The sequence below is a fragment of the Pelecanus crispus genome, chromosome 2, assembly GCF_030463565.1.
Source record: "Pelecanus crispus isolate bPelCri1 chromosome 2, bPelCri1.pri, whole genome shotgun sequence".
Taxonomy (NCBI): Eukaryota; Metazoa; Chordata; class Aves; order Pelecaniformes; family Pelecanidae; genus Pelecanus; species Pelecanus crispus.
Window position 1 is genome coordinate 97234297 of NC_134644.1, and position 15256 is coordinate 97249552.

Consider the following 15256-nt stretch of genomic DNA (forward strand, 5'->3'; position numbering starts at 1 on the left):
AGGGGAGGGGAGCGGCGGGGCGGTGGAAGCGCTGCCCCCACGCAGGAGCGGGTGCGGGCCGCTCTGGTTTCGCCTCCTCGAGTCACCCACCGCCCTTCGGTTCGTTCAAAGCCCGAGCGCAAATTGCTCGCGCCTGTAATTTGCAGAGGGGAGGCGGGTATGGAGGTTGTGAAAGCCATTAGGAACTTGTAAAATTAGCAGCCCCTGCGCGCTTGAGGGGAACGGCGTTAGAGGAGAAGTTGCTGACTTCCGAATAGCGGTGCCACCAGAAGTTTTCCTCCTTGCGATACAGCCCGGCACAGCTGGAGGTTTTCTTTCACCCTGCTCCGCAATGTTACCCTCTCTGTGAAGGGACGGTTACGCTCCGTAGTCTTTATTAAAGAAGATGCTCGTAGTTCAAAAGTGCGTGTGTGAAGAAACGACTTCCCACTGCAGCAGTCGATTCTAAGGAAACTTTTAATTTTGTGCTTCAAGAAACCTGATTACTTCTTGGATTACTTTTCTACCTTGGTCTAGAAGGTATGGTAACGCTGCCAGATGTTGTGCAAAGCATTCTGCTTCCAAAACCGGTAAAAGTTAATAATACTGTGTCAGGAAAAAATTGTAGCTTATGATAGCAAATTATCTCAAAAAAAGTGATGTTTTGTGGAATGCAAGAATTTTTAGACCGGTATGGCCACTGGCTTAAACTATGTAAATTATTGTAGAGGAATATAACGTTATTTCTTTTTTCTTTTTCTCTTTTTTTCTTTCTTCCCCCCCCCCTTCTTTTTTTCCTTTTTTTTTTCCCCCTTGCACTGTGTCTGCTTACACATATAAGTGCAAGTAGTGTTTTCAAAGGACTTTGTGTAGGGATCAGAAGTTAGAATGAGAGCTTCCTGACTAGGTATTTTTCTTTTCAATAGCTAGATGCTGCCAAGGTTACATCCACATGCATTTACTGTCCAGCCGTCAAAAAAAAACCCCACATGAAATAAACCCGGTGTCTAATCCTGATTATATTTCATGCATTCACCTTAACAACTCATTTGCTAGACTTTAATAGTCTAGTTTTAAAATTGGAAGCTGTAATGCATTGTAAGGGCCAAATCCTTTAAAAGACGCACTCTGTTAGCTTCAGTTGACTGCTCACATCAATTGTAACTCACATGCATACTGGAGTACCATGTAGTATGACTCTCTATTGAACATTATAAATGATCATTGAAATGTAAAGAAAAAGCATATTAATATATTGCATTTAGAAATAAGTACTAAAATTCCTTCCAAATGCTTGGAAAGACTTTATCTGAATCAACTAAGCAGGGGCATGTTCTGAGTGGCTTGCGGCACAGCTCTCTCGCCTTGCTAGTGAATCGCATAGTTTAAGGTGTTCAGAGGCTTAATGAAATAGAGAAATTAAGGATGGGATGGCTTTCTTATATGAAAACATAGTTGCTTCTGAATTTTCCAAACAAAATTTTTGCCCTTAGGTAACTTGGTTTATTCTTCTTTCTCTTCTCTAACGAGGCAAATTGTAAGTCAGAAAAGTGAGAATGGATTTGTTCATGTCACCATGAAAACGCCCAGTATTCCTCTTCATCGGTTAATATAACAGTAGCATACAGTAGTTCATACTATGTCCCTTTTCCAAAAGGTGTCATCACTCACATGCAGAAGCTTCTTTCTAATACTGACATGCATTGCTTTAACTCACAAATGTTTGGTTTAAAAATGAATAAAAAATGCAGGATATACTGCTTACACTGCCATATATTTCCTGACCCTCCGCCCCAAAGATACCTCAATCCTTAGCAAAGCTCTACCAAGTTTAGTTTGATGGTCATATGCCTTATTGCTTTATCAAACCCTTTGAAACTGCTGCATGTGGACATGAGAAACCAAGTGTAAACCAAGTGCAAGACCAAGAACTCTTAAAATGATAGCTGTCCTTAGCAGAAGTGCATGGGGGAAGTGTCCAAAATACTGCAGAGCTCCGCACTTTCCATAGTTCATGTTTCTATTATCCCAGACTCGCTTCCAACCTTAAAGTTTTTCTCACAAATATTAATATTGGTGACTATCCATGTGCTCCTATTCTTTCTTTCTTTTTTTTTTCTGAGTAAAGTAGCCTAAACTCAGAACTTGATACACTGCAAGTCTAAAAAAAAAGTAAGAAATAGAAATCATATCCCTAACAATAACGTAAATGTAATAAAAAAAGCCAAGGAGAAGGCAGGTTTATCCACCGCATGAGAGGACTGACCAGAAGGAAGTCAATGGAAGTTCAATACTGGACACCCTCAGGAGCCAGGATTTCAAACCTAATGCACTGATACCTGCAAGAGTCCTCTACCTCCTGGATACAGCTTCCAGGGGAAGCAACAGGAAGGCAGAGGCATAATGTGGAATTGTATTGACTATCCTAATTCAGTCAAGAAGGACTGGTGGATCCCAGTAATTAAAGAGGGATCACTAATCTCTCTGGCCCAACGTAATGATGGGAAGACAGGGCAGAGAACTCTTCTCTCTTTGCCCTTCATACTCCCAGTGACTGGAGAAGCTTAGACGCTGATCCTCTGTGCATCGTTTGTCCCAGCTGAGTATTTCTCAGGGTGGCTACCTAACTCCAAGTGAGTAAGGTGGGTTGGTGTATTTTTAGTAAGTCCCGTACTCAGGAGTTGCAGTAGAGAGACAAGCCTGTCATACATCTGTGACTTTCCACCTCGGCTCCCGGCTGCCAGTGCTCGCTCCAGGAATGGTCTGGTTGCATGCTTCCTTATATAAGCATGAATGACACCTTTGTCATTTGTGTTACATGCACTGTACAATAAAAAATGCCATAGTGTCCATCTTGGTGTTACCATAGCAGTTTCCCTTTCCCTTGTGGACCTTAATACCAAAGTCTTGGTCTGCTTGCCACTTCCACTGCATAGCAATGCAGAAATGTAAGTGGAGAATCAACCCACGGAGTTTTACAACAATGTAAAACTAGTTTCTCATCATTAAAATTGGATAACTCCAAAATGAAGACAAAAACATTTCCAGGCATACTTTATTTGAGCTTAGGTACTTCTTATACTCAGGCCACAATCTTGCAGAAAACAAGGAAGTGGGTCGAGTCTGTATTTCAGCAACAGAAAACAAGGGCATAATGAATCGTGTGCTGTTCTGGCAGATCATTTTTGGCAACGTTTTCTTAAAAAGTCCAGAGGATATCAAAAGTCATGGATCACAGCCTAATTCTGTGGCTCTTTGTCAGCAAAAACTTCCACTGAAGACTTGTGGGATTTTTTTTTTTTTTCTCCTGTTTTATGTGCAAGAAGAGCTGGGTCCATAGTGAATTTTATTGTTTTTCAGTCAAGATTCACATATGTACTCGATTACCTTTTGACCAGTCATTACTTTCTACTATTATTAAAAGTAATAGAATTAGACCAAAGAAAACATAGTAAAGTAGTAAAATGTAGTGTAGCAATAATGGGATCTTCGGAAAAAGCCGTCATCCTTATGAGTGTAAGGTGGGATGCACTGCTGGCACTGTAGTGGGCTCCCCTGGAATTCCCCTCCCAAGCAACAAACCCCACTTTTCTAGGAAGTATAAAATCACACAGAAGAAAGGTTTGGAAACGATTTTTTTCTTCTCGGAATCCTTCCCCCAAAAAAAGAAAGGGGAGGGGAGGTGGCTGTGCTGCTGGACAAACACCGTTGGGTTAAATGCAGTTGCTAGATACCTTCAGAAGGATACTGGGAATACATTAGGTCAGCTGAGGAGTGGAAGGTAAGGGCTCTCATCAGTTTTTCTGGGACTATGGTTCTTTGGGAAGCGTTTTATATGCTTGCAACTCAGTGCAAGAGTCAAAAGAGGAAAGACCTATTCCTCACCGGTATTTTTTTCTGTAATCCAAAGATTATTTTTAATTCTCCCACTGGAGGGGAACAGCATTTAGAGATGAGCATGAATTCCATTTGAGGCAAGATAGGCAGCCTCGGTCTTGTCAGCTTTATGGCAATTTTTAAACAGGAGGGTATTTTAAATACCTTCCACTCATCCAAAGTAGCTGCAGGAGTTTTATCTCCCGAGTGGCTACCCAGTAAAATGGACTGACTTTGGCTGGGAAACTCCCTGTTTCCAAGGTCAGCTGTGGTTTGTTGTCCCTACGTCTGTAATCTATACATAAACTTAGCTACAACTTGGAGTCAACAAGAGTTTTGTTTGCTCCCTAAATTTAAACAGAATTATGTTAGCCCCCAAGGGTATGCTGTGATGCATCTTTATTAAAAGCCCAAAACCAACAGCCTCACCCTTCTCGTTTTAAGACACACCTTCCTCCATGCTTTAAGCTGGTGAACAAGAAGAGATTGCAGGTTTTTTTGCATTGAGCAAGTCACTACCAACACAGTGTGGTGACTGCAAAGGTAGGTCCTAGTCCTGAAAAGATACATGCAGGTTCTTAGCTTTATTTGTACCATTGCAAATTCATGGGGATAGGACAGTGCAGCTTTGGGACCTGCACGGCACGCTCATGCTTCTTGTATAAATGCCTCAAAAGGCCATTCAGACTGCAGTTTTTGAAGAGCAGTCACACTGAAATTGTCATTTTTTTTTTAAGCAATGGGAACTGTCCACTTCTTTAGCTTATTTTGAAGTGTATTTCATGTGCAAGATTTGCATTTCTTCTTCTGATCCCAGTTGCTCTAGCTTTCTCAGTAAAAGAGAAACTTGCTCTGTAAGGCAGATCTGATTCCCCGCTGCATTGCTTCATTTTTCCGCTTGTGTCAACTCACTGAGAACAGTGGAGCAATTGCAATATAGAGCTGGAATTGGCCATAGTGGATTGGGTCCAAAATATTTGCAAAAACAGAGTGAGTTAACTGAAACATGTAGTGTGGAGAAACTTGCTAATTCATTTCAATTATAGTAATTTTAGGAGTTATTTTTAGGTTTATTTAGGGGAAAAAAAAATCACACAGATCTCTAATATGCTTATTCAGGCTGATAATGTCCTTTAATAATCCGTAACAGCTTGAACAGTTTGAAGGGAAATTAGGAAGCAATTCTATGATCATGAAGCAGAGTTATTGAAACCTCCTATAATTTGGACAAATCAACTACTGATATATTGTTGGGGATACTTGGCAATAACAATTCTAGACATAAAGTATGTTTTATGTTTTCTCTATTGCATATTTAGATATGCTGCACTAAGGACATCTTATGCTTTTTAAATCATATATATATATGGGTACAAGAGGTACAGTTTTGCATCTGCTGCTTGCCTTCTCTCAAGTGAGAGTCCACAAGAATATCCAAGAGCTCAATTTGGCCACTTGCGAATGTACTATGTTCTTAGATTGAGTGCCTTAATTTACACACCTCACCTTTTTTTAAGCAGTTTATTTATATGATGGAAATGTGTGCATTTTCTTTGTCATGGTGAATTTATTCCACTTTTCTGCTTGATTTTTAGTGAATAAAGGTGACAGAGTTTAATGACTTAATAAAATGTAGCCTTAATTAGGAAAATTACCTTCATATTTTTCTCATATTGTGGAAACAATTTATATTGACTCTGGTTGCAATTCAAAAACTTGAAGGAAGAACCTTTTTCATATTTGCCATGATATCAAGACCAGTAATTTGCACACAAAGTCAATGAAAGAACAGATTTTTTTTATTATCTCCTTTTACAATGAATTGTTACATGAATATAGCTCAAACACAGTAGAATGCTAAGACTGCATATGAAAAACACATACATGCATACAAGATGCACTTTCTATCATTTGTCAGTGCTTTGAAAAATAATTCCCAAAGGACTGAGAGTTATGTAGGATCTTTTGAGACAACTTTTTTTATGCCCTCACAATTGTTCACTAACACGGGAATTAATTTTACATGTGCCAGACATATAAATGTTTCACATCTGTACTGTTAGCAGAGTTCTTTTCTTAATCTTGTGTGTTGAATTACAGTGCTTCCTTCATTTTGCAGACAGGAGCTCTCCATTGAAATTTGACTGTATGCTCATAATTGTATTGTCAATTCGTGTAGTTAACCAGAATTTACATTAGGCAGGAATAGAGAAATGACTGAATAAACTAAACATCTCCCTAGACTTTGCAGAAAATGCTGAATATGGAATTAATGTAGAGGAAGAGAAATTGATCCACTTAGTTTTAAGCTTTTTTCTGTTTTAACTCAGTCCTTTAAAAGACCTGGAGGGTTTTTTTTAAAACCAGAAATGGAAGGACACTGAAGTGCTTATTATGATTCTCAGTTATTAGTTTTCAGAAAGGACCACCCCTCATCTTTGTAGTTATTATTTACATTGAGCTGTGTGATGAGGCAGAAATTAAAAATAGAATTAAAATGGTTCTAAAGTAGTCATTCACAGAGATTGTGAAGTCTAGCATATTAAATTACAATAATAAAGCTAATTATCAGCTGCTTGCCGAGATATTGGATGCTTTTAATTAAAACTAGTTTGTAGGATTCTAGCAATTTTCAAGTATTTCCACTGGTTGTGCAATACATACTACCTTTTACCCGTGTTTAACAGCTTTCCTGTTGTGTCTTCAGTCATATGTAGCACACTCATACGTGACGTTAAAAGTCTATTTAGAAACCAAAAAATTAGGTCTTTTGTTTAAGAGGAAACTAAATGTTAACTACTGTTACAGGGGTGTCTTTATTCATCTTCTCTTTCGGTTGTTGGTTCAAACTCATCCTTCAGTGGATGCAAGAGGCTTGGTTCTGCTAGGTCAAGACTCTCTGGTGCAATTGGAAATGCATCTGTATTATCATTCTGCAGGTAGATGCAACTCCCAACTTAAAAACAAAAAGACCGATGACACATACATGATGATACATATGACTCCTAACCTGTTGTTAATGTGCAAATTCTCCCGTCAGGTATGTTAAGGGCTACAGGTGTTCCACTGTACTGTGTTTTTCAGGCTGCAGCCTGGTTTTGCTTTATTAATTTATGTATTAAACTTCTCTTTATATGTCATGGGTTTGTATATATGTATATGTGTCATGTATTTGAATCTGGGACCCATCTTAGGAGCTTTGTTTCAATTTAGGCTGCAAAGTGGGTTGGGGTTTTATGTTTTTGGTTGTTGGTTTGGATTTTTAGTTTGTTAAAGCTGCAGCTCCTGTAAGGAGCCAATGAGACATGTCAAAGACCACAAAGACAAGATGCGCTCACACACGAGCACTCCGTTAGGGCCAGCTGCTCCAATGACCTGTGAGAGCGGTCCCTTTTCCTGCCGCAGGGCTGCTTGCACAAGCAGGGGTTGCGAAACCAGCCCTTTCCCCACGGTGGCTGTGGAAGCAAGGCTGGGGTTTGCCTCTTTGCTTGTTTATTTTATCACAGCTAACCCAGAGCTGCCACCACTGAGGAACCCATGTTCACCTCTTTTTATATTTGCAAGAGCACCTGCAGAACACCAGGTCCCTTGTAGAAGGTTTCTTCTCCCCACCTCCAGACTCTGTGAGCGCTCATATCTTCTGCTCTGAGGCTTTGTGGAAAAGTGTACCTGCCCCCGCAGGGTGCACTCAAGCCAGATGTGTTCCTTCAGGGACCTTTCTGTCTGCTCAGCAAGGTTACACCTACAAATAGTCAGGAAACATGCAGCTGGACGTGGTGTATGTTTGTGGACTCCTTGCAGCACCAGAAATAGAGCTATCTGTAGATGGAAGGACAGCTCTGACTTTAGGTGTGCTGGTGTAAGTCCAAAGTGGCTCCACAAATGTCAAAATTGGTGATTTCATTTCCATACCATAAGTGAGGTCCCATTGTGCTGACTGTGAGGCACATGTTGTCCCAGGGAAGTCAGTACATACGTAGCTTAGGAAACAAGAAAACAAAATAGGTCTTTGGCATTGGATTAGGTCATTCCATTGAATTATATCAATGGCCCAATCCTGTGATCTTTTCATATCCTAAGAGAGCAGGGTTTGTAGAAACACTGACATGCTTACATGTTTGTTTAAATTGATAAAAAACTGTATAAATGCTAAGCATTCATTTTCTTGACAAGGAGGTTTACTTTTGAATTTGCATTGTAAAACAGGAGATGAAATAATAAACCAAGACTTGCAAATAATTAATTTGCTGTATGCTGAAAGATTAGAAAATCTTGACCTTGCAATGACTTTTTCCTATTTACACCTGAAATCCTAAAAAGTCCCAAATCCACTTCTGGTTCTAATTGACACCAGGTGTAAATGGAACAGTACCTCAGTGATTCATGGGGCGTATTTTGATATATTCTTAAGACATAGCACAAGTTATATTGCAGAGAGAGATGCAAGGAAGGAAATCAGTCACGTAAATTTTCTTTGGGCTCAAGATGGTAACCTGGACAAATGCTGACTAATTTAAACCGAAATTTTTTGTGTGAGCATGGTCAGTTAGGTGCTTCTTTATTTAAAACAAAATCAGCGTAGCCTTTCAGGTTTGTGTATTGATTATTAATTAGCTTAAGATTGCAACATTTGATTCTTTTTCCAGAGCATTACTGTAGCTTCATCTGTGAATCTAGTATTTGGAGTCTGAAGAGGAAAAGGTACAGGTTAGAGTTCTGTATCTGAAAAGACTTGAAGAAATAGTTTTATCTATTTTGAAGGGAGCTTTGTAGCTCTTTCAACAAGGGGCCAAACTTTGAAGCTATTTGGATTCCTAAATAGAAGAAATATTTATTATCACCTAGGTGCTGATCCCTTTCCTGCTCCAAATGAGAGCTACACACATTCAGCATTTGAGAGCAAGATTGCTTCGGTCAGCTGCCCACCCAGCTTTTGATTTCTAACTTCAGGCTCCTAAATTAGCTGCTAACCTAAATAGATGCAACTGCATTGAAGACAGTGAAGTCATACACACTTCTTATGCTAGTGATAAATTTGACTCTGTAGATACAACTTACAATGAAAAATTGCAAAACAATTCTTTTTCTTGCCAAAATGGACAGTTATTTAGGGTTTCATGTCATAAACATTTCTAAAGCAGTGTTCTTTTAGATGAAACTGTGTAAAGATCTATTCATTTCCAAATTGATATCAAGTAGATACTTTGGTGCAAATCCTTATAGCTGTACATAGGGCTCTCTTGCTTTATGGGAAGTCAGCAACAACATTTCTGGTAATTCTAGAGCAGAGGAAGAAAGGGAGGAAAAACAGGGCATAGTTTCCTATTCATAGATTTACCATACAAAAGGCAACGAGGTAAATTCTACTCTTAGCACTTAAAATTTAGCACAAGACATGTTATGCCCAAGTCCAGTGTGAAAAACTTTTTTAACAGTCACAGAACCAAAACCAACACACTGTTGTCATTGCAGAATTAGGGGGGGAGGGGGATGTGTGTGTCCCATCATGTATTCTTTGCTGATACAGAGCCTAAGCTGAAGTTAGCTGGGATTTCATTAGCATTTACCAGATACCACAGGATACTATAGTGTTACAGTACAATTTTCCCCTGGGAGGGATTCAAAACACCCTTTAGGATTTTTTAATGTTCTTTTTTTTCGCTTTTATCAATTTGCCTAGTGTTTATGGATCTTAATCTACATTTAGGAACCATGCTTAATTGTTCTAAGTAATCATTAAGGGAAAAAAAATCTTTCCCTCATCACTTCTCCACCAGCTCTGTTTTCTCTCCATGTTTCATCCCCGGGAAATGCCTCAGCTTTGCTGAATGTCCTAAAATCACCTAATTCAAGGATAATCCCTGAAGTCATCTCTTCATGAGATGAACTGAGAACTGAGAGGCAACTGTTTCAGGACAGGCAGTCATCCAACCTCACAGAAAGCCAGCCTACGAGTATTCCACTAAAAAAAAAGAAAATAAACTGTACTCCAGTTTACCTCCATTAGAAAACAACAACAAAAAAAAACCCCAAAACCCCAAAACAATCTGTACTCTAGTTTACCTCTCCATTTAAGAATTGGGAAGTGTTTTCAAACTGAATTCTGCCTGATGGCAGCAAGAGGCAGGAAGGAGCACAGCTGAGAAGTGTGCTGCTTAAGTTGCAGAAATGCTGAACATAAAGCTTGTCATGCCAAAGGCAGGTAAATTCAGGAATACAAAAATAGAAGAAATTTGCTCCTTTGCCACCTCCTCCCCTTGTTGTTCCCAGTCCTGCTGAAGCCCTAGCAATAGGCAGAAGGCAGGTGTGGTCGGAATAAAATGCCCTTCATGAGAGTGGCTCCCTTCTGGTGGGTATTTTCTTGGGATGTTTTCTTTGGTTGTTTGGAGTTCACTGTACTCTGTGGAAAAATGTGTAGTAATCAACTGATTAATAGCAGCCAGGTGACCCTCGAAGGCAGTAATAGATGCATGGGCATTTCTTTTTTTCTTCCTTTGTGTTCAATCATGCTTGCAGGAGAAACAAGGGACTATACCGAGCACTTGTACCATACCACCTGCCATAAATATACCATGTTTCCAGTAACTGAGCAGGCTACCATTATAGGGTTTTCCCTCCTGCAAGAGAAGTTGCATTTCCCACTGAGTACTTCATTAAAAATGGACCTATTGAAAGCTCTTCAGTCCCATAGGAACTGATGCAAATTTTTGGGTGGTAGGTGGCTTTTTGTGTTTTGCACGGCTGTAGTAATTTCTGAGAATTACATATAGATGTTAAACAAATTGCTTGTCTGGAATTAAAGTTTAAGAACAGAATAAGGCAAGACAGAGCATTTTTGGATATTGAGCATTGCTATGGTACATGTGCAACAGGCAGAATGCTGTGCAAGAATACCAAACTTTTTTTTTGTAAACTGCATAGACCAAAATCTGTTCCCCAACCTATCTGTCTTCAGTCCTGCAGTCTACATGCTCTCTTTCTGCAAGTCTAGCATGGACCTGGTGAGGGAAGCCAGCTTTTGCAAGGGGGAGGCAGCAGTATATTGGGTCTCAGATGTACTGATGACATTCAGAAGCAAGTGAGAACATAAAACTTAGGAAATGAATAAGTATTAACATGGTTATTATGCTTTCCCACTGCAGCTTGTTGGGTAGCAGGTTGAAGATTTTTTTGGGGAAGAAAAAAATTTACGGAAGTTGGGCCAAAAAGGTTAGGATAAGGGTTGAACCCTTTCTGTGGGAACTCAAGCCACATACTCCTCTGCTTCCAACCCTCAAGAAAATGCATCTTCTTTAATTCCAAGAAACAGGGTTGATGGGGCAGGTATCTCAGTTATAAGGAACAGCAAAGAGCCAGCTCCTCTGCTTGGTAGAATGTGAAGCCAGCCGCAGCAGCTGAAGACGTCACCTAGCACAGCATGGCTGAACAAAGAGTTTGTAGGCTTTTTGTCCCCTCCCCACCTGAGGCTACCTCAGCTGCCCACACCATACTTCAAGGTGGCGACCGGGTTGTGCTGGGACTACCTGCTCCGGCAGCACATCTATTATCCAAGGGGCCACCAGATGTCTGCAGCCGGCGCTCGAGCCCTGGGACCTGCAGGGTCCCTTTCCGACTGAAAACCTGAATTTTGTTTCTACCCCACTAACCCTCCACATGCTTCTCCCTGGTGCTTGTGGTCACTGGTTGCTGGCTCCTCGGAAGATGGTGTGTCGCAAGTGGAGGGCAGGAGCTTCCCGGTATCGTTTGCCATGCCGTGGAGCCAGCCATCTGTCAGCAAAACAGGAAGGCATGGGTTCCCTTTCCCTCCTGGGCTCGTTTCACTATTTTCGGGAGCTGTACTTCTCCCCCGTGCAGCGCTGGGCTGGTGCGGTCTGAAGGAAGGGCTCCTGGGCGAGTGAGGGGCCAAAGCCTGAAGCTGCTGCTCTGCCCATCTGCTGCGGCTGGAGGTGTATTCATTATTAATGGCAGTAGTGGCGGTTGCTGCTCAGATATGCAGCCCTGCCTGGGTAAATGAGACATTCTTCAGCAAATTGCTTCGTTTTTTGATTGCTGATTGTACGCGTGTCACCAAGCTGACTCAAGGTTCATCGATGCATGCTCAGTAAATTAGAAAGAACATAACTATGGATCAACCAAGAGAATGAATTCTGTGCCTACAATGACCCAGGGCCATTTAATTTTCTGCTTAATTTTGTTGCAGTCAGTTTGCATTTTGGGTTATTATGCAGTAGGAAATTAACAATAAATAACAAATTTGGTCCTCCTGTGCTTGTAATGATATTTTTATAAATCTTTGTAATGCTGTTTTTAAAAGGATCAAGGTCTGTGCCAGTCTGATACTCCAGGAAGTATGCAGGGAGGAAATAAAGAGAAAAATACATTATTCTTCCCAGATAATCTTATAGTTAAATAGCAAAGGGTTTTTTTTTTTTCTTTCCCCTTCTTTCTCCTTCTCTGTGTGTGTGGGGTTGGGGTTTTTTTTTTCTTTTTCTGTGTGTGTATGTGTGTGTTATTTTGCATTAACTTAAGGCTCTTTCTCTCTTCTCAGATAACTTGAGGAAAATGGAAACAGATGAGGTTCAAGATATGTCCCAGGTTTCAGGTGAGGTCCTTAACGAATATTTCTACAAAGAAAATCCTAAATTCCTGCTCATCTTTCTAGCACAGTACAATGTTTTTCTTGTTGTCAATAAAATTGCTTTGGGTCTTTTTTAAAACCAGAGTGGGAATTGAGATATAATTAATGATATCACTTGATATCAAGCCCAACAGTGCATGGATTTTTTGAAAGGAACTGGGTAAATAAAGAAGTCAAGGGAATATAGAAGCATGATGTAATTTTGCATTAAACCTCTGGTAACGTATCCCTGAAGCATGATCAGGTGCACATTTACACTCTTTCTTCTGGGACCAAAATTCTCATTGTTACAAAATAAATATAGAACAAACAAAGTTCACCAGGTGGGAGGGAGCAAATACTAATTAAAAGCAAGCAAACTATATTCACCACATAGGGTTATTTGAATTTTTCCAGAGTATTCACTTTTATTTATAAACATTTAAAAAAAGAAAAAAAAAAAAAAAAAAAGGACTGATTGACATGAGGCTTTATGCTTGTAACTGGTTTTGTCCAAGATGATAATATTTTGATAAAATTTTAAAGAGCAGAGAAGTTAGGTTTCTAAAATTTGCCCTGTAGTGGCATGGATAGGATTTTGCAGTCTTGCCCTATATTGATATCCTATGGGGGGTTTTATTCTTACCTTCCTTGGAAATTGGTTCCCTAAAAAATTGGCTTAGCAAGATCATACGTATTCATACCATTGTGCCTCCAGTTGAAAAAGGACAATTTAGTCTCTTTCCTAGTTTCCCGAGTATGTTGGCAGCTGCAACGGTTAATGGCTTTCAGTTTTCACTTTTAGTGTTCAGCCTGGAGCACAAGGGCCCCATCACCGAGGCTGCTCCTGGCAGATACCTGGGCATGCAGCTCTTTCTTAAGAGGCAGCTCTTGGGCACCGCCAGCTCAGGACCTGGAGGCCAGCTGTAGGAGATCATGAAGGTCTCGGTACAGTGTGGGTGGCTAGGTCACTGGGTTTTCCTGAAATATATGAACCCAATTTTCTTTCTCTCTTCCCCCCACCCGCCTCATTTCTAAAAATGTTGAGGAGTTTTCTCAAAAATTGGAACCCAGAACTTTTAGTGTCATCTGAAATTGAAAATCAAAGATATTTTCTGTCTGAAAGAACAATATAATAATCCTTCATGCCAACAGAAGATTATCAGTTACGTTTAGTTTAGGGAAGTCATTCCTAGTCAGCCCTTTGGAGGCATGTTGCACTCCCCTCCTCAGGTAACAATTTAAAAATTGCGACTGGATATATTTACACATCAGTGTTTTGTTGCACGCTGAAACAATTTGTAAATTAAATAAAACCTGTCCTATACATGCTGTGCTTGGAGCATGTGTGGCCCTAGCAGGAAAAGCAGTGGGGTTTTAATCCTTTATGCAGACAAAGCACTGTGGATATGCTCGGAGCAGTGAGAGGCACTGTGACTCGAGCCTAGCTCCTCTGCCTGCTGCAGAAGTTCTTTCCTGCTTGTGTGAGTTCCTGGGAGCAGGACCGCTGACCTCCTCTTCCTCTGCAGCAGTACAGGTTCCCCTAGATACCCACACCTAATATCTGTGGTACTTTTTACAATGGTGTTAATCTGAGCTCCACACCTGCTACCTGCTTACCAGGGCATTGCTTTTTTTCTCTTTTGACGTGGGGAGGATCAGTGTGGGAGATGCTGCCTTGAGTCAACAAGTGGATTAGAAGGTCACACACTTTGCCTTCCTTATGGTCTGCCTCTCCCCTGAGAGGGAAGATTTGCAAGAAACTCTGTGATTTTGAATGTTTGTGTATATGTAAATATATACATAATACATGTATATCTATGTATATAATTTGTACCTCTCAAAGTTTTCCAGGATTTGAACCACTGTAGTACTTTCCTGCGCCCTTTAGCTTTTCTAGCAAACCATGCTGATGAGAATAGTACTATTCTGTGATGAGAGAGGTTCTCTTAAAATACATATACATATCAGTGTAAGAGGAACTTTACCTCTGACAAGAGGTAGACCTACATAAACAGATTACAGAAAAAAAAAAAAAATCTGCTTTGAACTCTTCCTGCTGTTCCTGCCACTGAGCATCTGATACTTTCTGTGAGCAGAGGCTGTGAGTTGTATTGCATTGTTAGCTGGATTTGTGAACAACTGGCCAAAGAAAGAACTTGCTAATTTACTTTCATTTATGATCTGAGTTGTGTGTGAACTCAGCCTTCTGGAAACAGGAGTTTGTCAGATTAGGTTCCCCAGATATTGGCTCTTTGTAAACTCTTACTAGATCTTGAAAGTAGAAGATCTAAAGGTACAGGGATGTTACCTTCTTCTTTCTCATAGGCTGGTGAATCCAGAAAGGAGTTTTCCCCCTCTTGTCCTCCTCCTGGGGTTCTACATGCTTCTAGGTTGCTTTCTTGCATGACAAGGGATCTCTACTATATATTGGGAACCAGTTAGACAATTGCACAGTTTCAGGAGTGTGAGATTGTCTTGTCATCTGAAAAACACTTTTATTTCTTTCTCCTGCTCTGTGAGTAATGCTCATCAGGTGTAGCTTACTCTCTGAGTCTATGGAATTAGGTGACTTGGTTCACTAGCACACTTGGTTGTGTTTAAAAAAAAAAAAATTAGTTGGGGGGTTTCTTTGGGTTTCTTGCTTTGTTGTTTTTTTTTTTTTTAACCCAGAAATAAAATAGGCCTATAGAAACAGTCTTCTCAGCTCAAAAGCAGTGTTTTGCAGCCATGTGCTTTATGCAGCTGTAGCTGACTCAGGTGTGGCAAGGGCAAGCCAGGCCA

The 15256-nt window shown here is 40.3% G+C and overlaps 1 protein-coding gene across 7 annotated transcripts in view; it reads left to right on the forward strand.

Moving 5' to 3' along the window:
* The first annotated feature begins 222 nt into the window (after positions 1-222).
* The window catches only part of IKZF1 (IKAROS family zinc finger 1), a 68532-nt gene continuing 53498 nt past the window's right edge, over positions 223-15256 (forward strand). For all 7 annotated transcript variants that reach the window (XM_075704714.1, XM_009487371.2, XM_075704716.1 and 4 more), the window contains exons 1-2: positions 223-519; positions 12404-12457. In XM_075704714.1, the coding sequence (XP_075560829.1) occupies positions 12418-12457 (40 nt within the window). In that variant the 5' untranslated portion in view covers positions 223-519; positions 12404-12417. The remainder of the gene's footprint in view (positions 520-12403; positions 12458-15256) is intronic.